The sequence below is a fragment of the Haliotis rubra genome, unplaced genomic scaffold, assembly GCF_003918875.1.
Source record: "Haliotis rubra isolate DU_JTF1 unplaced genomic scaffold, ASM391887v1 Scf243, whole genome shotgun sequence".
Lineage (NCBI taxonomy): Eukaryota > Metazoa > Mollusca > Gastropoda > Lepetellida > Haliotidae > Haliotis > Haliotis rubra.
Window position 1 is genome coordinate 1,322,838 of NW_025766481.1, and position 24,862 is coordinate 1,347,699.

A 24,862-nucleotide genomic window follows, 5' to 3' on the forward strand; every position below is an offset into this window, starting at 1 on the left:
AATTGATTTCTGCTTTGGGGAACTCATTACACCGCCAAAAGGAATCGTTCTACTCAAATGGGTAGACCTCGTCAGGGAATATTTTAAAAATAATTAGCAACCAACTCCATCCAAGCTTGCCTCAGAACGTTACAGCATCTTCCAGTATATGAAGAAATAATGCTGTACTGTAAAACGTTATTGCAGAAAACACATTATGAACGCTATCGGGTCCAATGATGTCACAAAGACCAAAGGCCCGATATACTATGTGTGTCGGTCTGTGCGTGGGTGTGAGCGTGGGTGTGAGAGTGGGTGTGAGCGTGTTCGTGCATGTATGTGCGTCTGAAAGAGTAAATTAGTTATGACATTTTCGCATAATTTCTTCAAATTGCCGTCGTCAGATAATCTAGTGATCTGTTTGGATTAACTGTATTCTTGGTTTCTCTATTTGTATTGTTTCTGAATAACTGATGATATCACAGAACGTCTTTGTTTGCCTTGATGCGAAATCTTGTGCGATTACGACTATATAATGATCACTTGATGTAGCCCACTTTCCCAATAGTTGTGCGTGCGACGTTAAATAAAGCAAATAACAACAACAACTTTCCCTTGTCCTGAACCCATGTGTGTGATTTCCAAAATACGCTTTGTCCGCAAACATTGTAAGCTAACTGATAACAGTCGATAGGGAAAGACAATTTCTCTAGAAACGAGATGACACATTTTTTTCACATAGTTTTCATCTTTGTAACTTTGTCGTGTTAACTGGTACAAACTGACATTTAAAAGAAAGTACACATCTGTTTCCAAAAATATTTTGAAAAAAGTTTTGGTTGTGTTACAATTCACAAGTATTGTGTCCGTGTTGGCCAAACACCACAGATGTTGAACCCGATTGGGACGTGGAGAATTAATGACATGCCCCGGGTTAATAACATGCCCCGAAATGGTCGATAAGGCCCAGATGCCGACTGCATGCAGTCGTCTCAACATTGTACCTGCTTGTTCGGTGACCCAACGCTGTTGATGCTGATGGCGTCACTGTGAGTATCCTGTTGCGCTGATGATCATCTTATTGCAGGGAGGTCAGTCTCGATCGTACAGTTCTGGGACCGTCTGAGTGGGTGAGTGAGTTTAGTTTTACGCCGCACTAAGCAATATTCCAGCTATATGGCGGAGGTCTGTAAATAATCGAGTCTGGACCAGACAATCCAGGGATCAGGAGCATGAGAATTGATCTATGCAAATTGGATACGATGACATGTGTCAATCAAGTCAGCGAGCCTGACCACCCGATCCCGTTAGTCGCCTATTCCCTCAATCATGGATTACTGAAGATCAAGTCCTACCCGGAGCTTCACGGGTGGGACCGTCAGGAGTCGAACCAGCCTGACTAACGCGTCTCATTTGTCTGATGGTCTGCTTTGTATAGCCGAACGTCCTGGCAATATACTCCTGTCTGGCACATTCCTATGGCTCGTTCTCACTCTGCTTCTGATAAACTAGGCACTAATAATCTTCCTTCTTCAATACTTATTCAGCAGTTGTCCAAAATATGTTTCACTGACACCACAGTATTGAAGCTTTCACAATCTGAAGACCTTGGACAAGAGGCAAACGGGCTTCCCTTCGCCACGTGAACATGAAATAAACATTGATAAACAAGTATAAAGAAAGCTCGGGAGTTTGGGTGGTTAGGATTGGAGATGGTCCTTATTTTACTCAGTAACCCGAACGTAACCCTGTTCGCCTGTGATGACACATTGCGCGAGCTGATTGGCATGGCTATAACCGATCTGGCGCGTGGCCCCCCGCTGAAGATAATTAGACAAAATAATGTTTTACCAGATTGTACAAATAAGAGGTTCACTGTCATTCGGAGGGCTGACAGTGTTCCCGAACAATCCAGATCGAGATCTGTTTATCCACTCTGTAACTGACCGAGTATCAAACACGCGACATTACTTACATAAACAATGGTGGTTCTGTTGTTGAGTATGTGGTGACAACTCACAACGATCTTCCTTCAATTTCAAATTTTAATTTAATACATTTTCTATCCTCTCTCTGTAATACATGCATCAACAAAAACATGTCGTGATACTTTTTAATTATTATCACTACGTTTTTACAATTGTATATGTACATATATAGTATAATTAGCCGAATTAAGTCAAAATGACTTGAATTTGTCACTATACTTATGAACATACATTCATTCAGTCACTCACTCAGTCTAAAACAAAAATTCTGAGCGAAACTAAACATTCTCGCCCATGGGCATGCCCATGAATTTAAATTTCGAGTTTTCGAATCATATATTCATGAGAACTGCACGTTTAAGTTTTTCAAATCCTTTGTCATAACGTGGCGACAGTGCGGAGAGTTTCTGGACTTTTGGGTGTCCAGAATTTAATTGTGACATGTTATTCATATTTCATTTTATTAAATCTTTCGATATAACACTTTAGGTAATGAATATTATTAGTATTTTATTTTATATATGTATGTGCGTGTATTCATATAAATATAACTACACATGAACATTCTTCACTGAGTAAACATTCATTTTAGAAGTGAAATAGTGTTGAACTAATTTGTCAGTACTGAGGCGTATAAAGGCGTATCCACTGAGCGTGAAACATAATGTTCTTTTAGCTGATCAAGCTGGAACAACAGACAAAGTCGTCACTTTACGAATTAAACACACATTGCTGTCAACTGAAGCAGATGGAAAGTTTCTAACTGAGACCAGACAAGTTGATGCAGAGACACATACCTTCGTGGGGATGGGAACAGAGCTTCTTGCGTCATTGTTTAGTAAATGTTTTGACAAATGAAGTGTGTATACATATAATTGTCTCTGAAATCCCTTTAAGTCCCATTATATCTGACATGGGAGTGGCAAAGTGTTCACTATCTCGTGAATCACTATATATGTGGATATTTAATGTTCAAGTTGTGCATGACTTAACATTAGTATTTCAATTGATAGATTAACAATAATGACAGGTGTTTGATTGTATAAAGCGATCTCACTGATATACGTATGTACAACCATACAATATAAGCACTGCACACGACAACCAATTTAATAAGACGCAAATTTCTTGCAGTCAGTAAGCAGCGAACCAACACTTTATTACTCCAACAACCACTTACCGTCTTTTAAAACGATTCCTTTGTGCTTGTAATTTGAAACCAAATATAAGGATGTTCACCAATTTAGTATATACAATTTTAGGTAAACAGATTTAGTACTTTAACTGAATTGAAGGACGATAAACAGATGCCATTAAGGCAGGGAGCCGACTGATGACATTTAGATGTTAATGTGGAGTCACTGAGAGTTGTAGCTTTGGTAAAGATGTCATTCATGAAATATATATAACCATACGTTATTATTCTTTATGACAACCAAGAAGTATATGGGCTATAACCTAGCTATTATGTATATGTAAGTTCTGTTTTCAGTTTGTACGTCCTCAAACTGATGATCAGTTGCAGGTGATCTCCAGCCCATGTTTATATTGTACTGTCCATAATCAATGTTTAACTTTACAGTTACATGCTAGTTTTACTTCTCTGTCTGTGATAATGTGTTATGTTACTGTTCTTTGTTGACAGGTTTTTATAATTTAATTGCGTTTATAACGAATTCATAACTTTTTACAATCACGATATGGCTGAAATATTGCCGATGTGACTATAAATCTTAACACAATCACTCACTCACTCAAACTGATGAACATACTTTAAGCAATGACAGTTCTACAATTTGTGCTTGAAAGGAAAAAGTTCATCTGTTAAATAAATGAAATAGATTGATAATCTATGTCGAGTTTAACCCGTGTTATAGGCGCTCAAAACTCCGTTGTGTAGAGAAGTAGAAGTAAATGCTTCGAGTTATCCAAGGTTCAACGCAATCACAATATGCAGGGACCAAGATATTACTTTGTTCTCTTGTCGAGGATCTATTCACAGTAACCTGTACTACTTACGTTGTAATTATCAGTATACACCAGTCATGCGTATCAAAGCATCGTATCAACCAACACAATCGGTTGCAGTAAACAACGCTATGTACACATGTTATATATACAGATTACTAGGGTGTGACGTGTTAGTGGTTGGTCTTCAAACGCAGATGTTCCAGTAAACTCAACAGGGCCACGGAAAGTGTTTCGTGACATGTATCAAGAGCAGAATCTGGAGAGGTACAAGAACGCCAGAAGCCAACTGGAGACACGACACGTATAGGTGTTTCATCACAAGGAACCCTCCACATATCCCATTGGAAATGACGTCCCCGAGGTGCGAGAACATCTGAACATGTTATGCACTACGATGATGCACGCAGGTTAACATAGAGGCAGTTAAACATTGAGACAAACATTCGTAAACGTGTTCAAATATTACTCTGATAGATATGCGTGCTTAGATACGTCTGTGAATTTATTGTTTACAAATATTATATTTATTAATCTCGGGCATAATGTTATATCGTATACAGTATGTTTTAATTCATGTGCATAATACTGTTACCGTGCTAAAAATATTCAATTATATGTTATATGTATTTGCTTAATTTTAGCACGATGCTAAAATTAAGCAAATATATATTTAAAATATAATTGATTATTTTAGCACGGTAACAATACTATACCAGGTGATATCTACACTGGCATCTGGATTTCCACAAAAAGTGAAAGAAACAGGTTGGAATGTCACAACAGGATGTGGATTATTTAGAGTGGAGAGATTACCTTGTGGTCCTGTTTCATTGGAATGTGTCAAATCCCACTCTTTCTTCCAGGCAGCTGCAAGGAGGTACCGCGGCTGTGTTCCAACAGGATGAACTCCCTCACACACCAGTGGAAGTTCCTTCATTTAGGTAGGAATACATTTAACTTAATTATACTTAAATCATAATCACAGTTGAAACAGTGGTACTGAACTTATGACGATCAAGTAGAGCTTCGTAACAGTGCTAAAATGTCGGCCAGGTTGTGAACTACGATACGATTGAAGCATTTCCCATTGAAGGAGAGCCTATTTAACATTTGATACATGGTCGGACCCAGTAGGTTTAACAAGTCCTTATTCACAAAGACGTGTGCTTCTAAAGGGAGGAGTATCCACAGAGTCTAAAAGTATGTGTTCCATAGTATACTGGCATTGACAAGGAATACACACATGCGCCTTTGAAAGGAAAGGATAAGTAAAATGTGAATGTTCTATACGACATCGTCATAAGAACAACATCATTTCTTCTCTAGTTGTTACTGATGATGTTAGCAGTTATGGTCGGTTGAATGTCATGTAGCTTGTTCGTGGTTTGTTGATCCCGAGTTGACTGCCAACATTGATCAACATATTGCCTTCTAACAGACTTGCAGGAAACACACGTTTAGACTGGGTGGATACTGCTCTGATACGTGAAACCTATTTTAATGTTTCTACATATAAAAAACTTTTTCGTTTTTGAAATAAATTGGTCTTTATGGAAAGATATAGACTAACGAATAGTCCCTGAATATATACAATTTTGATAGTAACAAATAAACCCATTTATATTGAAAAGGAGCCCCAGTGAGTGTTACTGCTTGTCATTTGCCCTTGCTCAGACTTACTCAGACTGGTCTACTATTGAGTGAATCATACACAAGAGCGTCACCGTGGGACCGGTAGACTAACGCTTAGTCTCTGAATATATATATAATTTTGATTGTAACAAATAAACCAATTAAAACTGAAAATGAGCCTCAGGGAGACCAGAGATTCAGAACCTAGGGAAATCTAGACTTGCTCCATTTAGGGCTTTAGCATTGATGGGAGGGCTAGGCTGTAGGGAAAATAAATGTGGTCCAGGGACTGTGAGACAGACTAGGAAATATATAGCTTTGGGCAAAATTTGCAGTTATTGCTTTATCTGTGATTAGTGACTGATATTATAAATTGACTTTGAGGTCATCCTTTTTAGTATTGTTCGTTTTAAGCGCACGTGTTGAAATTCATAGTTACTGGTTCTCGTCGTGAATAGCTGGCAAATTTTCTGATCTGGTCATTCATCCATCCATCCATCCATCCATCCATCCATTCATTCATTCCATACTAGGCCACACGAAAGAACGTTGCAATAAGGAAATCATAATGTGTACCCGAACTGTGTATTTAGCAAATCAAAACTATTACAGTAGTTTTCTTTCTCTGAACCTTTTGCATTATCATATTTCCACTCAACTGTCTATCTTTCCTTTTCCATTGTAAATACTCTGAAATTTGTTATTGTAAATACTCTTGTCCCCGATCCTTGACGACCCGTGAAGGTCCGTGTTAGAATGAACCTTCAGTAACCCATGCTTGTCGTAAGAGGCGACTAACGGGATCGGGTGATCAGGCTCACTGGCTTGGTTGATACATGTCATCGGTTCCCAATTGCGCAGATCGATGTTCATGCTGTTGATCACTGGATTGTCTGGTCCAGACTCGATTATTGACAGACCGCCACCATATAGCAGGAATATTACTGAGTGTGGCGTTAAACTAAACTCACTCACTCACCCGATCCTTTTCACTTTGTGAGTAAAATATGTTTAAACTAACATTACACACTGTACACAAAGTCAGATGTTTAACGCATGTGCTACGTTTCGGGACTGCACGTGTGACACGTTTGTGCATATGCATCTCGATTAACTGTGTGGAGCACAGAAAAGTCAAAACTGCTGTCCATTTGGGAGACTTAATTGTCACGCGTCACAGCACCAAGGCAGGACAGGCGGATACGGGTGATCCATCTCCGGTTATGGTAATAGAGATCAGATTCTCGGACTAATGGCAATTCGTTTCTTAAAAGTCACGGCCCAGGGTTGACATTCCAACAGGAACACAGGTAGGGTTGGTAGGTAGGGCATCAGCCTGCAAATTCGCGGTATCTCGCGTCTTCAGATGTGTGAGATAAAATGGAGCGAGGTGTACGCCGTGTGCCAGATAACGTTCGTGGTTTGACAGCAGAGCTACAGAGAATATGGCAAGCCATTCTACAAGCCTTCCACACCCATTTGATAGACACATCTGTTATTGAATGTGTGACCGGTTGCTTGGTCCCTGCACCGCATTTAGACTGGCCATGAACATTAACCATGATGTTCAGTCTTGTTATGACCCTAAAATCCACCTAATAAAGTTTACATGAAATCTTTTCATTATTGTTATGTTTTAACATTCAAAAATAATTTTAACAATGCAAAGTTTCCTTTTGTGGCTTGTATATGTATCGGATCTTGTTCATGACGGGAACAACAGCACCAACTGTCACGCCTTCTAAACCGACACCTAAAATACAGATCATGGTACTTGATAGTAATATACCACAGGAAGACGCTCATGTACATAAAATAAACCTGCATACACGTCAAGACAATATTTATTCTTGGTTCGTCGCATATTCTTTTAACTATTGTATGTTGCTAAATACTAGTATATCAGAGGCAGCTATCCGACACCTTGTACATTCATCCATGTCCGAACTTGTTAAATCGTCTAACAAGCAGAAGTTCAATCAGAGAAGTTCCATTGTTTACATTATAAGCCATCCACGTTCCAACTTGTTAAACACGCCCATTGTCTATACAGGTGATTACTCAGGCAGAGGATTGAGTACATGTTCAACCTACCTAGTAATCTGGGTTTTTCCTTACCACTCCTGCTGCCAGTTACAATACAATGGAAAGGGCGTCAAGTACAGAACGTTGCAATCTAGTATTTTAAGAAATGTGTGCACATTCATTTCATCCTGCGAGACGGCTGGAAACACCACATATGGCTGGTACACGCCATCTGGAAGACCCTCCATACACACCAATCGGAGTGCCTTCATATAGATAGGATGGGAACACCTTTTACACGTCACATGAATCTGGGACATTGACCTTCCTAGCCATTTCGGTCCAAGTCATCCAAACCCGAGTTTACTTGTCTGTCAAATTCATGAAGCATAACAATGAGATAATGATTTGATTATTGTCCTAATTACACGGTTTCTGTTTACACACTGCAGTTATTACACAATCTGAACCAGACCCTGTTTAGTGCTGTCCCCATCTCAAACAGGTTGCATGTCTATTGTTAATTGTCAGAAATGTTTAGACTTTTCCAATCTCAAACAGGTTGTATGAATATTATTAATTCTTAGACATGTTTAGTCTTTTCCCATCTCAGACAGGTTGTATGAATATTGTTAATTGTTAGAAACTTTTAGTCTTTTCCCATCTCAAACAGGTTGTATGCCTATTGTTAATTGTTAGAAATGTTTAGTCTTTTCCCATCTCAAACTGGTTGTATGCCTATTGTTAATTGTTAGAAATGTTTAGTGTTGTCCTCGTCTAAAACAGGTTGCATGCCTATTGTTAATTGTTAGACATGTTTAGTCTTTTCCCATCTCAAACAGGTTGTATGAATATTGTTAATTGTTAGAAATGTTTAGTGTTGTCCCTGTCTCAAACAGGTTGTATGACTATTGTTAATTGTTAGAAATGTTTAGTCTTTTCCCATCTCAAACAGGTTGTATGAATATTGTTAATTGTTAGAAATGTTTAGTCTTTTCCCATCTCAAACAGGTTGTATGAATGTTGTTAATTGTTAGAAATGTTTAGTGTTGTCCCTCGTCTAAAACAGGTTGTATGCCTATTGTTAATTGTTAGAAATGTTTAGTCTTTTCCAATTCAAACAGGTTGTATGAATGTTGTTAATTGTTAGAAATGTTTAGTCTTTGGCCCTCGTCTCCAAACAGGTTGTATGCCTATTGTTAATTGTTAGAAATGTTTAGTCTTTTCCCATCTCAAACAGGTTGTATGAATGTTGTTAATTGTTAGAAATGTTTTAGTGTTGGTCCCCCGTTTCAAACAGGTTGCATGCCTATTGTTAATTGTTAGAAATGTTTAGTCTTTTCCCATCTCAAACAGGTTGTATGAATGTTGTTAATTGTTAGAAATGTTTAGTGTTGTCCCTCGTCTAAAACAGGTTGTATGCCTATTGTTAATTGTTAGAAATGTTTAGTCTTTTCCAATCTCAAACAGGTTGTATGAATGTTGTTAATTGTTAGAAATGTTTAGTGTTGGCCCTCGTCTCTAAAACAGGTTGTATGCCTATTGTTAAATGTTAGAAATGTTTAGTCTTTTCCCATCTCAAACAGGTTGTATGAATGTTGTTAATTGTTAGAAATGTTTAGTGTTGGCCCTCGTTTTAAACAGGTTGCATGCCTATTGTTAATTGTTAGAAATGTTTAGTCTTTTCCCATCTCAAACAGGTTGTATGAATGTTGTTAATTGTTAGAAATGTTTAGTGTTGTCCCTCGTCTAAAACAGGTTGTATGAATATTGTTAATTGTTAGAAACTTTTAGTCTTTTTCCCATCTCAAACAGGTTGTATGCCTATTTTTAATTGTTAGAAACTTTTAGTCTTTTCCCATCTCAAACAGGTTGTATGCCTATTGTTAATTGTTAGAAATGTTTAGTCTTTTCCCATCTCAAACTGGTTGTATGCCTATTGTTAATTGTTAGAAATGTTTAGTCTTTTCCCATCTCAAACAGGTTGTATGCCTATTGTTAATTGTTAGAAATGTTTAGTCTTTTCCCATCTCAAACAGGTTGTATGAATGTTGTTAATTGTTAGAAATGTTTAGTGTTGTCCCTCGTCTAAAACAGGTTGTATGAATATTGTTAATTGTTAGAAACTTTTAGTCTTTTCCCATCTCAAACAGGTTGTATGCCTATTTTTAATTGTTAGAAACTTTTAGTCTTTTCCCATCTCAAACAGGTTGTATGCCTATTGTTAATTGTTAGAAATGTTTAGTCTTTTCCCATCTCAAACTGGTTGTATGCCTATTGTTAATTGTTAGAAATGTTTAGTCTTTTCCCATCTCAAACAGGTTGTATGCCTATTGTTAATTGTTAGAAATGTTTAGTCTTTTCCCATCTCAAACAGGTTGTATGAATGTTGTTAATTGTTAGAAATGTTTAGTGTTGTCCTCGTCTAAAACAGGTTGCATGCCTATTGTTAATTGTTAGACATGTTTAGTCTTTTCCCATCTCAAACAGGTTGTATGAATATTGTTAATTGTTAGAAATGTTTAGTCTTTTCCCATCTCAAACAGGTTGTATGAATGTTGTTAATTGTTAGAAATGTTTAGTGTTGGCCCTCGTTTTAAACAGGTTGTATGTCTATTGTTAATTGTTAGAAATGTTTAGTCTTTTCCCATCTCAAACAGGTTGTATGCCTATTGTTAATTGTTAGAAATGTTTAGTCTTTTCCCATCTCAAACAGGTTGTATGAATGTTGTTAATTGTTAGAAATGTTTAGTGTTGTCCCTCGTCTCAAACAGGTTGTATGCCTATTGTTAATTGTTAGAAATGTTTAGTCTTTTCCCATCTCAAACAGGTTGTATGAATGTTATTAATTGTTAGAAATGTTTAGTATTGTCCCTCGTCTCAAACAGATTGTATCAATATTGTTAATTGTTTGAAATGTTTAGTCTTTTCCCATCTAAAACATCTTAATTGTTAGAAATGTGCAAAATTGTTCTAGAAGGTGTAATCTTCAGTACTACTTTGTAATAAGTGCATGATTGAGTGAGTCTAATCACATCTCAGTTCGGACCCTGAAGTGGAATTTGTGCATAAAACGTTATGCGACCCCCGAGAATAGCCTGTATACATTCAATCGTTACCTACTGGTTGTCCTGTTGAAGACTCTGGCCTAACCCGGTCAGTCCCGCCTTTCAGTCTGATCAGAAAGCAAATTGAAAGTCATTAGTAAATGGCAGATACTTTGGAACGAACGAATGAACTGCCTAAATAGAGTATCCGAAATATTGGGAGTTACTGGCCTTTTAGTTGTAGAACATAGTCACAATTAGCATCACCCAGCGCCTGCTGTGGTCCAATTTCGACTCGGTATTAGTAACTATGAAAGTGTCTTAAAAAGTTGTCAGAATTTCTCCCTTTGATGTAAGTGGATCCTGTCTTGTTTCAAATACACGCTATCACGTAATATTAACACTCTCGCAACTTGTCTTCGTTTGTCTGTATGTACATCCTTGGCCTCATCTTCATGTTTTGTTCCAGAGACCAGTTCGATGGCAGGAGTACTGCTGACAACAGACCAGGAAGGTGAGCTCCAACACAGGATGACTTCTAAACATTTACTTTATCTTGCTTATCGTAAGAACAATAGCATCGCTTAGAAGAAAAAAGACTACACCCTGTCTTGTTGCTTATAAATTTCGACTTTTCATGTTTTGATACGTTTTTGTTTTGTTCCAGAGATCTGTTCGATGGTAGAAGTACTTCTGACAACAGACCAGAAAGGTGAGCTCCAACACAGGATGACCTCTAAACATTCACTTTATCTTGCTTATCGTAAGAACAATAGCATCGCTTAGAAGAAAAAAGTCACCATACCCTGTCTTGTTGTTTATAAATTTCGACTTTTCATGTTTTGATACGTTTTCGTTTTGTTCCAGAGATCTGTTCGATGGTAGGAGCACTTCTGACAACAGACCAGGAAGGTGAGCTCCAACACAGGATGACCTCTAAACATTCACTTTATCTTGCTTATCGTAAGAACAATAGCATCGCTTAGAAGAAAAAAGTCACCATACCCTGTCTTGTTGTTTATCAAATTTCGACTTTTATGTTTTGATACGTTTTGTTTTGTTCCAGAGATCTGTTCGATGGTAGAAGTACTTCTGACAACAGACCAGGAGGGTGAGCTCCAACACAGGATGACCTCTAAACATTTACTTTATCTTGCTTATCGTAAGAACAATAGCATCGCTTAGAAGAAAAAAGACTACACCCTGTCTTGTTGTTTATAAATTTCGACTGTTTATGTTTTAATACGTTTTTGTTTTTGTTCAGAGATCTGTTCGATGGCAGGAGTACTTCTGACAACAGACCAGGAAGGGTGAGCTCCAACACAGGATGACCTCTAAACATTCACTTTATCTTGCTTATCGTAAGAACAATAGCATCGCTTAGAAGAAAAAGTCAGCCCTGTCTTGTTGTTTTATAAATTTCGACTTTTCATGTTTTGATACGTTTTTGTTTTGTTCCAGAGATCTGTTCGATGGTAGAAGTACTTCTGACAACAGACCAGGAAGGTGAGCTCCAACACAGGATGACCTCTAAACATTCACTTTATCTTGCTTATCGTAAGAACAATAGCATCGCTTAGAAGAAAAAAGTCAGTATACCCTGTCTTGTTAACATATGTTCTATTTGGGATTACACTTTCTCAGTAAAGTACAGATTCTAGTTCTTTTGGGGGGTTGAGTCCCATCCGGGATTCGAACCCACACCCTCAGAGTCAGGCACCTAATCGCCAGCACACAAAAGTCAGACGCCTAGACCGCTCTTCCACAAAATGGAAGTCGGACAACTGGTACTCACAAAAAAGTACAAGAATCAGTACTTTTACTGAGAAAGTGTAATCCCAAATAGAAACATATGTTACATTTGACCACTTTCTAAAATTGCATTGTGTATTTCATAGCTTTTGGCCTATGGAGCCGTGCCAATTAACACTTATCAGAGGGTGCACAAAGTCCGCAGTCTAGACTACCAGCTGTCCGACTTCCATTTATGTGGAAGCCGCGGTGGCTGAGCGGTCTAGGCGTCTGACTTTGTGTGCTGGCGATTAGGTGCCTGACTCTGAGGGTGTGGGTTCGAATCCCTGAAAGGGACTCCAACCCAAAAGAAGTCTAGAATCTGTACTTTACTGAGAAAGTGTAATCCCAAATAGAACATATGTTACATTTGACCGCTTTCTAAAATGGCATTGAGTATTTCATACCCTGTCTTTTTGTTTATAAATTTCGAGTTTTCATCTTTTGATTCGTTTTTTGTTTTGTTCCAGAGATCTGTTCGATGGTAGGAGTACTTCTGACAACAGACCAGGAAGGTGAGCTCTAACACAGGATGACATCTCAACCTTTACTTCATCTTGCAACTCAGTTAAAAGAAAGAAAATCATCTTTCTTTGTCTAAACATTCATAAATAGTTTTTATATTTTTATGGTTATCACTTATTTGTTTATGGTTGAATGGGTTTATGTTTCTATCTAGAGAGCTACATGAAGGCAGGGATGTCAATGACCACCGTCTCAGAGGGTGAGTTCTATCAAAATAGTCCGTTTGGGTTCAAATGAGAACGCGACAAATGATTAAATAACTCGAAATTTGCATCAGGGGTGACAAACGGCTGATAGAACAGCGCCTGACCAGCTAGGGTCATCTCACCTGGCTGTGCTTAGTTGCTCCTGAATGTGTGTGCTGGGGTTGGTCCACCAGCCGTTTGTCACCCTCGGTGTGAAGCGTGAAAATAGCACAACATTACATGATAGTTTTCATAAACAACTTTTTCCGCGATCGATTAATAAATGTCAGATTTCCAGATCCTGTTGGGTACAGAGATTTTCAGGACCATGAGTCTTATTTATGTTTTGTGCACTTATCCCTATTTCGCAATATTTGATCATTCGTCGTTCTCATTTGAACCCAAACACAGGATGAATTTTATTTGGAACAATATTACTAACTTACCTCAGTTGGATAATCGGAAATAGATAGCATGAGAATGTTCTTGTTTTTTCTTTGCCCAGATATTCGTAAAAATACGGTTTTTGTGTCTAGAGAGCTACACAAAGGGAGGAAAACTCAGCTGGACTGAACTTACTTTCCGAAAAACAAAACAAATTATCAATGAAAAAAGTAAACGGCTGTGGACTACATAATGTATTTTGGGCTTCAAATCCAGAAACATTATATAACGACTATAATGGTCTTGTTGGTTTAACAAAGTTTTCAAGAATAAAATCCGTTTGTGTTTCTACTCTTAGAGAACAGGAAGTGCAGGATGGTGATTCTGACAGAACAGCAAGGCGGTGGAGTGGTAATGGCAGACATTTGCAACGTGAAGCGTCAGGGGTCACGTTCTTATATTAACGCCGTCACGCCGGTTTCGATTCTCTACATGGGTACAATGTTCGGAGCCAAAATCCTCGGTGTGGTTTTTCAAGACTATTGTCATAGGCGACTTAATCAAGACTCATCCAGAAATTCACTGATTTTCTTCAGCGTTTTTAAAGAATATGACACAGGAACGTTTGAATGAGTATTGTTTACGTTTTCTATCTCGAGAGCTACATTTACCGCTGGCGTCATATGCATATATCATGGGTTCTAGAGCTACATTTACCGCTGGCGTCATATGCATATATCATGGGTCCAACTTAATTTCTTTTTCTAGATTTCTTGAAGAACGCAGGAAGATGGCAGAAAGCAAGGCTAGGAGGCAGTTACGTTCGCGGACGTCTCGGGAATCAACTTCCTTTCTCCTGAAACACAAACGTACAATTATTGGTACAAGCTTTGCAGTGGGTGCTGTTGTTGGACTGGCTGCCGTCGTCGGAATTCTAGCTAGTGGAAACACTGAACCTGTAACAACAACGATACCACCGACTACAACGTCACTCCCTCCATTTCTGTCAATGTCAAACGTGTCCTTCTTTCAAGGAGAAGGTGATCTGTATCTCCCGTGCAGGATATCTGGAGACCAAATAATATTTGAGGTGTTATTTTTCAAAGATGGTGTCCAAGTGAAGGACGGGTTTAGTATTGAAGTCAGTGGGAGACTGTATACACTGACGAAGAAAGGAGCCACATGTTCAGACTCGGGACAGTATGAGTGTCGGGCGACGGGGGACTTTGGCACCCTCAACAGAACATCCATGGTAAACATATCTTGTAAGTACATATTTACCATTCCCTGGATAACGATCTCCTAACTGTGTAGAATCCCAATGCTCATTAATTGAATAACACTACGAGGATAACATGTTATCCGACATAACTACTATTCGGCACAGGCTATTTGTGTTGAATTATACATCCTAAATAGACCTATTGAAAAGTACTTTCTCATACTGTTTACCCGTGAAGATCCGGGTTAGAATTGATCTTCAGTAACCCATGTTGTCGTAAGAGGCGACTAACGGGATCGGGTGGTCAGGCTCGCTGACTTGGTTGACACATGTCATCGTATCCCAATTGCGTAGATTGATGCTCATGATGTTGATCACTGGATTGTCTGGTCCAGACAATCCATTGATCATGGGGAACCTGTAACGTCCAAGAGGTTGATGAGAATCAATGCTGGCAATATAACGTTTTATAAAAAAAGAAGACTCGTTTCCAATAATATGTATGAATACATTTTCCTAATAGTATTTTAATATTTGTAAAACCTGTCCTGGGTATAGGTTACTTGTGTAGTATGTAAAGGATTATTTCAGTGTTTTGTTCTATTTCTTACAGCGAAGCCATGTAACCCTACGCTGGAGGATGCATGGCAGATCATTTTGAAAAACATTTCAATTAATCCAAACAGTACGACTCAGCAAGAATGCTCGTCCTCCTCCGTGCACTGTGAAGTGCCACAAGCATGTAATGGAACTTCAGGCGATGCTGACCCGTGCTGCTACCTCATAGATAATGCAGGGAAAACACTGCATCTGAAAGGATGTGAGAACGTCACCTTTGCAGCAGGTACATACGAAACGAGTGAGTGACTTAAAATTTATAGTCACATTGATAATATTTCAGCCATATCGTGACTTCAAAAGTTCTAAATTCATAATAAACGCAATTGAATTATAAAAACCTGTCAACGAAAGACATTAAAACTGGAATATCACAAGATCAAAAATTAAAACTAGCATCTCTCTCTAAAATTGGATTTCAAATTAGGACAATACAGTATAAAAATGGGCTTTAGATCGCCAACAACTGAAGGTAGATCAGGGCTATAGATCGCCAACAACTGAAGGTAGATCAGGGCTATAGATCGCCAACAACTGAAGGTAGATCACCTCACTAGGGACCAGGGGGACCTACAGTGTCTTTGCTACCTGCATGGACCCTAGTTGGTTTTACACAATCCCACTCTGATGTCAGCGATTGTAGATAAATCTAGCCATAAGTTAAAATAGCATATATCCTACGATTAAATAGTGTGGTAGGTTTTAATTTACCTTGAATGTTTTGTGACTTACGTATCCTCTCAGGAGGACGGATACCCAACGACTACACAGTACTAAAACTGACAAAATTCATTATGCCTGTAGATAAGTAGCGCGGGGTGGTTTATACTGAAGTCTTCTACGTTAATGACAGCTTATCGACCTGTATCTATAACAGGTAGCGCATGGTCACTGATGTCCGACGTCCGGTTCAGTTGACGTTGGGAATCAGCCATCCCAAGATAACACTAGAATCAGAGTTTATTTCCAGTAAAAGGTCATAGGCCCAAAATACATTAAAAAATACCGAGATAACAATACAGTCCCCCTCACGGGGATGTAACCACCCAGCGTTCACAATCTGCTTGTAGTTACTTGTACATCTTCCACACTTTGACTGGAGTCCCATACCAGGAACATTACTGCGACATAAACTCGATCGTACTTATTTGCTTATTTCGAATTTTAGCAGTGTTTTCTAAAACATTATTCAGTGAGTATGTTATTTTTACCTACATATGTCCATTTTCCTTACTGTTTGAGATGTGTGAAGCACATTTCGTGTGTCCTCTGCCGTGATATTGCTGGAATATTGGTAAAAGCGACATAAAACCATACTCACTCACTCATTACTGTTGGAGGTTGATAACTGTTCACACAAGCCTGGTGTATAATGATTTTAGGAGGGCTGCGACAGTTGTGTTTGTTGAGCTACATAACGGCGGTCTGTAAATATGTGGGTTGGAACCAAACAACCCGCTGATTGACATCAGGAGCATATATCTCCACAAAGATGACATACATGAACCACGTCAGAGAGTCTGACAACCAGGTAGTCGCTTCTTTTGATGAGAATTGTATGCTGAGGATCGTTCTTCACAGGTACATCAGGAGTTTTGACCAGCACTGTAATGCTTTATGAAGACTTTATGGTGTATCATTGCTGATCTTGTTGACATGTCTTTTTCAGAAGAAATAGCAATATTAGTTTAAACACTTTGAATAGTTCCGGGGCCATCGTAATCGATGCTAAGATATTGACTATCAGAATCATTTATGCAACCTGTACTTATATCCACCACAGTCATATCCGTTGATGGAACCTCCTCCGTGGGTGTAGTGGTTAGAGCGTCCGCCCGGAGAACGAAATATCGCGGGTTCGATCCCCGACCGCGTCATACCAAAAGACGTTAAAATATGGTACTTGTTGGTCCCTGCCTGGCGCTCGGCATTAATGGGTACAACAAGGAGTGGTCGTCTCGGAGTCAGTATACTGTGTCTGAGTGGGGTATCCATGCTTCACTGCGGCATGGTATCTCAGTGGAGCTAACACTATAAAACCAGCTTAAGTCTGGGCTAGTACAAGCAGCCGCACATACACATACACACGCATGCACGTCGTCATATGAGCGAAATATTCTCAAGTACGACGTTAAACCAAATTTCACCTCACCTCTCTTCATATCCGTTGACTGTGTGTGTGTCAGTCCCTGTTAGAAATGTGTTTGTTACAGACGTGTCCCCATGTGACTGTACAGCTGGCCGTGTAGCTGTCCCCAGACCCACCACCTACCCCGACAACTGTAACCTGTACTACACGTGTAGTGGGGGAGTCAAACAAGACGCCACGTGTACCGGAAGTGACATCTTCAGTGCCGACCCCAGCACGCAGGCGTGCACCGCCAATCCGGGTGACAGCTACTGTGCCAAGGTTAACGGTACGTAGAGATTTAACAAATGTCCAACTAAACCGTTATAGTGAATACTCGCAGTTTTAGTATTCAGTTTGAGTTATTGATTAAAACTTAATTCCAAAAAGGTCACTACAGCATAGATAACAGAGACAATTATTGATATTCAGTGTTACATCATACATAGACACTTGTTATTAATCTGTAAAAACTGATGTGATAAGGTTGTTATTCCACAGCCGGTGAAATCAAGACATGCTCATCTCCCGCTGGTTGACACAGAGTGAGACAGTGTGAGGTCCTACTGGCGCCAGATGTATGGCTTATACTGAGTGGCCAGACACCCATCCATGTATACAGACACGCATACCCAGTCAAGGAATTTTTACCACATTGTTATATGAAAAGACACATTTTGTTATATCGTGTTGTTAGTTTACAAAATAATATCCCTTTGATCGAATATAAATTGTTATGAAAAATGTTTCCAAGGGAATGCTTTTTTTTCCTAAGCTGACTTAAAACTTTGGCTAAAATATAGAAGATTTACTATACTCTTGTAGGTGCCACCTTTACAGGAAACATTCATTTTAAATCTAGCAAAACCTTAGAAATTGTTTTAGATAGTATTTACTCTCCAATGGTTGCTTGTTACAAACGTAGTTCGGGAAACTTTGATCGTTACGCAAGTCCAGGAAAACACACAACCTAGACAACGTAGTTTGGGGAAACTTTGATCGATTCTTCTTTCTGTCTTTTGATTCAGTGTCCTTCACCTTACTGATACACTCGAACAGGTTTGGGTGGGACTTTCCAAGGGACCGGTTCCAGCCCTCCAAGCAGTGAGCGAAATAGCCACTGGCCCGCTAGCCCGTGGCTAGTAAAAATCCAGTCGGGCCAGTACTTGCTAGTGAATTTTCATGGGGTCATTTAGTAAATATATCACTCTCTCCGACTTGTTAGTTTGTAAAACACTTTTTAATCATGCTAGATTATGGCCTCAAAAAATGTTCATCATATTAGCAGCTTAATGATGAAACCCGTGTCATTCCCTCAATATCTTGTTCTCATCTAGTTTTGTAATCTTTTGCTTAGTTTCTACATTCAAATTTCAGGCTAGTGAAATATTTTGTGGGCTAGTAACTTTCAGACATGGCTAGCTCGACTGGCTGGGTTAGTCCCACTAATTAACCAGAAGAACAAAAGGATAAAGGTGGATTAGAGAGAAACGAGTCTGTTTATTATATTAAAGATAATTAATAGAGAAAACTAATTAACCAGAAGAACAAAAGGATTAAAGGTAGATTAGAGAGAAACAGTCTGTTCGCTGTTTTTAATTGATAGTGAGTGAGTGAGTGAGTGAGTTTAATTTTACGCCGCACTCAGCAATATTCCAGCTAATATTCGAGTCAGGACCAGACAACCCAGTGATCAACAGCATGAACATCGATCTGCGCAATTGGGAACCGATGACATGTGTCAACCAAGCCAGCGAGCCTGACCACCCGATCCCGTTAGTCGCCTCTTACGACAAGCATAGCCTTTTGTGGCAAGCGTGGGTTGCTGAAGACCTATTCTACCCTGGATCTTCACGGGTCTTTTAATTGATAGGTAACAATAAGAAAACAGTAAGTAACAAAAACATAAGAATGTCCATATAACAAGGATGAATCACGCAGTCAGTTTATCAAAACAACTCAAACAAAAAACCGAAGAGACACACACACTAAAAAAAACAAGACACAAAAACATCAAGCCCTTCCATTTTTTCTTCTGGGGAGGTAGGGTCAAGTATTATCTATCGCTTTCTCATTCTGCCTACACGGTTGGGACCAACAGACCATAACTTGTGTTGTTTTTAGCTGTAGGCAGAATGAGATGTAGGCAGAATGAGAGGACACCGGAAACTTTGATCATTACGCAAGTCCAGGAAAAAACCCAGACAGCGTAGTTCTGGAAGGTTTCATCGTTACGCAAGTCCAGGATAAGAAAAACAGACAGCCTAGTTCTGGAAGGTTTCATCGTTACGCAAGTCCAGGAAAAAACACACAACCTAGACAACGCAGTTCAGGAAGGTTTCATCGTTATGCAAGTCTAGGGGAAAAACAAACAGCGTAGTTCTGGAAGGTTAGATCGTAACGCAAGTCCGGGAAAAAACACACAACCTAGACAACGTAGTTCAGGAAGGTTTCATCGTTATGCAAGTCTAGGGGGGAAAAAACAAACAGCGTAGTTCTGGAAGGTTAGATCGTAACGCAAGTCCAGAGGAAAAATACACAACCTAGACAACGTAGTTCAGGAAGGTTTGATCGTTGCGCAAGTGCAGGAAAACATCCAGACAGCGTAGTTTTATTATTATTATTACTGGATATTTACTAGTATTATTATTGGATATTTATATAGCGCACATATCCAGGCAACTAGTGCATGCTCAAGGCGCTGGTATTTTTCCCTCGATCATTGGATGTAAATCTCAACGGCAGGTTTGATCGTTGCGCAAGTGCAGGAAAACATCCAGACAGCGTAGTTATATTATTATTATTACTGGATATTTATTATTATTGGATATTTACACAGCGCTCATATCCAGGCAACTAGTGCATGCTCAAGGCGCTGGTATTTTTCCCTCGATCATTGGATGTCAATCTCAACGTATTATCAATCTCAACTCAGTGGGGAGTATACAACTCTTGCAGCCACTAGGCGCACCGAGTTATTGTGGCTTTCCTAACGAGGTACAAGAAGGTTTCATAGTTACGCAAGTCCAGGAAAAAGCAAACAGCCCTGACAACCCAGGCAGTATATTTTATGATATAAATGACTTCAGTTTAAGTCCACGAAAACATAACAACTTCTTAGAAACTGTTTGGTGAGTTCAAGTTGCACTGAGATCCAGCCAAGCAGGATGTAGGTTCCGGATGAGGTTCCACAGCATCACGAGGTGGAATACAATAGTCTCACGTGTGGGACGTACACGGCTGAATTCACAGTCAACATGTCTATACATGACATGTTCTTACTGTGTGTCTACCCCGCATTTACGTCCCACGTGAATAACATATATACTGAACATCATTGAAAACGCACCACTTATAAAAGTTCAGATTATTAAAAGCACGTGTAAGAAATCGACATTTTTTGAGTGGAAAAGAACAGATGGACGACTGACAAAAACAACGTTAACAACACAGAAAAGACGCTCATTCATTGAAATGTTCCACAGTCAGAAAGGATCAAACAAACGTGGGGTCAAATCGAAAAGTCAATATCGCGTGTGACCGCCATTTTCATTGACACATGCAGTTCAACGTCTCCTCATTGAGTCAATAAGCGTCCGAATAGAGTTCTTGAAGATGGCATTCCACTTCTGCAGTAGTGCAGCCTCAAGTTCCCGGATGTTTCGCATCTGTTGTCGCCGCGAAAGACTTTGCCTGTCTACTGATGGGGTCCAGGACAATTCCCACCCGGACAATTCCCACCTAGGACAATTCCCACCCCAAAATAAAAAAAATAACATGAAGAGCATAGTTCAGTTTCAACATTTATTCATTTTGACATAAATACCATCTAACAATATTCCATATATAAAAACAAACATGAACTATTACTTTCTTTATGACATGCTTTAGTATGGTTGCACTAATCAGGTTTTATTGATCTAATTTAATACATAACTAATAATAGCATTTTTTAAAATAAGGAAGCACTATTTTGTGACATACATAAGTTTACAGCAACTTTTCAAATTTTACTGATATTGACATGTTTACATGTTTACTGATATTGACAAGCACTATATCAGTGTATATAAGATATGTATATTTAAGACAGTAGCACCCAAGCTCAAATAAATTGGTTTTATAAACGTTTGATCTGCCTAGCACTTGCTCACAATACAAATTCGTCAATGTTATTTTAGTAAATAGGTCTTATGTTTGCACTTAAGTTCAAATTTCATCAAGTTTATAGTTTTTTTTAAAAAGTCATCAAAGTCAAAAAAATTAATGGCAAAATTTTATCAAAGTCAATATTACATAATAGTGAAAAATTCAAAGTCAAATTACATTAATGTTAAAATTTCAATATTTTATCATTTTCAATATTACACCAAAGTCAATGTTTCAATATTTCAAAGCCTGGGTTGGAATTGTCCTCATCATTATAGTGAAAATAACTGGGTGGGAATTGTCCTAGGTGGGAATTGTCCTAGGTGGGAATTGTCCGGGTGGCAATTGTCCGGGTGGGAATTGTCCGGGAGGGAAATGTCCTGCTCCCCTACTGATGTCGTCTATGAAGCCTAACGATGGTGGAGTGGCCAAGTCCAAGTTGTCGAGCAATATCCCTGCTGCTGGTGCCAACCTGAATCATGCCTAGTGCACGTTCTCTTTCGTGAGGTGTTAACCTCGGCATCTCTGTCCTCGTTTCACAATCGTTAGTGGAGCAATGAGAACCGGTTCTCATACACCTACTTTTAATGTCACAGCCAGTATCATTTCAGAATGAAATTCGCGCTTTTTTCATGACGTGGCTGCATGTTGATGCATTTTGGAATTAAGAATCATACTGTGGACAGGAATTTGTTTCTAAAGCATTTTTTCAACTGGACATGCCCTTCGACTTCATGTTAGTTATATTCATTGATCATTGTCATGCAGAAATCCATCTTGATGAAAATATGGACAATTTTAGACTGGTGCGTTTTCAGTGATGTTCAGTATATTATCTTTCATAGACTACGGCACATGACGAAATGCATTATCGTCTATGTATTTTAGCTGTCAGTAAATGAAGAGAAAATACAAATACATTCGTTGTATTGGTGTTTTAAAGGCAAAGGTATTTACTATCTTACATTAGAAAAAGAAAATTACTTAGATATCTATTCAGCAAATTAAGAAATTTTCATATGCGAGGGAAACAGAAGCGTTGCACCGAAAGTTGAGGAATCAGCTCGCATAGCAGAGGTACCACTGTACACCGCCCATCCACACAACAACACAAGACCTGAGTAAATGAACGACGAGTTCATCAGTCAGCCACAGAGTGATTTACGTCATTACTTAACAATAAAATATTTACAACCAATTTTTAAACAATGTTACAATAATTATAGCAATACGCATACACCAAGAATAAATCATACACAAGGCAAACACTATATTATTTACAACAGTTCACATGCGATTCAATACAATCTACCCTGCTCACTCAAACCCGTATGTTACCCGAGTGGGCATTCACACAAGATAAGTTTACAATAGACACAGTAAGTCTTGAGTAAGTGAGTGAGTGAGCATGGTTTTACGCCGCTTTTAGCAATATTCCAGCAACATCGCGGCGGGGGAACATCTGAAATGGGCTTCATACATTGTACCCATGTGGGGAATCGAACCCGGGCCTTCGGCGTGACGAGCGAACACTTTAACCACTAGGCTATCCCACCGCCCCAGTACATCTTGAACAGGTAAGACAACGTTATATAGTTTAACAGAGCTGAAAATATCTAATACCAACAGTCGTACACAAGAATATCTAAAAAATACACTGACGTGTTCGACATGAACCTGACGGTACTGCAAGGGCTCAAATAGAATTAAGTTAAGATACGAAAGCTTAAAGACATGAAAACAGGCAAACGTGTTAATGAAGAATATCCAATATACTAGCATGCACGATGATAGTGATATTAAAAAAGGAGTAATACGTAAAACTGTAAAAGGCATAAACATAACCAAGCTTCTGGTATAGGTCCAATAGTAAATGAGTACATAATAAACTTAGAATTATTAGCACCACTACTGGAGTTAGAGCATCAACTTCAAAACGTTGAAGGTTATGGGGAATTAGACAGGAGATACACATAACTATCAAATGTAATTATATTCTGACATAACATTACAACAAATACGTGTGATAAGACACTTTCACACAAGATTTATCACGTTGTTAAACGGAATCATGACGTAAGTAATACCTGGCTATTGTGGATTAAAACTACATTAAATCACAGCGGACTAACAAACCCCTTTACCTGTACTACCGCTTGACTGGTTGCTAATGTAATCGAACTGCTACAGTTTGTACCAGAATGGAGATGTTACATAGCTTTCAGCAGTAAAAGTTACAATTATCAGTATCTGACAGAAAATGTGAAAATCTGAAAGGTACCTATTAATGCCAAAATATATGTATATCCCAATCTTAAAATTCAGAACAGGTAACCATAATTTGAAGGTGGCAATGAAAGAAGGTCGTGTGAGTCAACTGTGCAACTCTATTTCAGAAGAGGCGAATTTCATCATCTGCTCAGATACCAGGCTCTGTTTAAACAAATACTTGTATACTTGCCAAATGATTACCTGAATAAATTATCTAACACGTGTACATTCAAATGATTGTTGTCCAGTAAATTTAAAAAATCAATCAACATTTATATTTAAAACAAAACGAAAACACCAACCGAAAACATTAAAATATATCCATGCATGAAATTGTCACATTTCGATACATTGTATGATAACTGATTCTTATTCTTTTGTACCACCGCCGTCGGTTAATAAACTCTTTCTGTTGCACAAAATAGTAGCATATGGTTCTCATTTAAAAATGTACAAGATAGTAAAGTTCCATAGTAAATATACGACGAGCTTATTGTTTGTTTGTTTTTCACGTCGCACCCGTAATGTAGACACGCGAACGAATGTAGACATATAAAATCCACGAATTGTTGAGCCCGTATTTCATAAATCACAACTTGAGCTGTATCAATGAAGCAGGACTCGCAGGGTGAGTGAGCGAGTTTATTTTTACGCTGCACTCGGCAATATTCCAGCTCTATGGCGGCGGTGTATAAATAATCAAGTCTGGACCAGACAATACAGTGATCAACATCAAGAGCATCAATCTACGCAATTGGCGTACGATGACATGTGTCAACCAAGGGCTCCTTTCACGAAGCAACCTTTACTAAAGTTAACCTTAACTCCCATTCTTTAACATTGCGCTAAGGTTACCTTAGTGACTTACGATCACCTTAGTGCTTTGTGAAAGAAGGCCCAGGTCAGCGAGCCTGACCACCCGACCCGTTAGTCGCCTCTTACGACAA

The 24,862-nt window shown here is 38.8% G+C and overlaps 1 protein-coding gene across 17 annotated transcripts; it reads left to right on the plus strand.

The window, feature by feature from the left end:
* Positions 1-3,074: 3,074 nt before the first annotated feature.
* Positions 3,075-18,243, plus strand: LOC124278909. Of its 17 annotated transcripts, none has more exons than XM_046714725.1 (15): positions 3,077-4,299; positions 4,802-4,879; positions 11,112-11,156; positions 11,310-11,354; positions 11,510-11,554; positions 11,709-11,753; positions 11,907-11,951; positions 12,104-12,148; positions 12,904-12,948; positions 13,113-13,157; positions 13,886-13,930; positions 14,296-14,792; positions 15,363-15,608; positions 17,581-17,784; positions 17,997-18,243. In XM_046714725.1, exons 1-15 carry the CDS (start codon positions 4,286-4,288, stop codon positions 18,032-18,034), a joined length of 1,482 nt encoding a protein of 493 aa, XP_046570681.1. In that variant the 5' UTR covers positions 3,077-4,285; the 3' UTR covers positions 18,035-18,243. The 17 variants fall into 17 exon arrangements, with proteins under 17 accessions (XP_046570684.1, XP_046570687.1, XP_046570681.1 ...); XM_046714726.1 differs by having other exon boundaries at positions 3,084-4,299; positions 15,363-15,593; XM_046714728.1 differs by lacking the exon at positions 11,310-11,354 and having other exon boundaries at positions 3,075-4,299.
* The last annotated feature ends 6,619 nt before the right edge of the window (positions 18,244-24,862 follow it).

Excerpts from the sequence above, each read along its gene's own strand:
- LOC124278909 (XM_046714725.1), top strand. Across the intron at positions 12,949-13,112 it reads TCTGACAACAGACCAGGAAG|AGAGCTACATGAAGGCAGGG; the intron begins GTGAGCTCTAAC and ends GTTTCTATCTAG. Across the intron at positions 13,158-13,885 it reads AATGACCACCGTCTCAGAGG|AGAACAGGAAGTGCAGGATG; the intron begins GTGAGTTCTATC and ends TTCTACTCTTAG.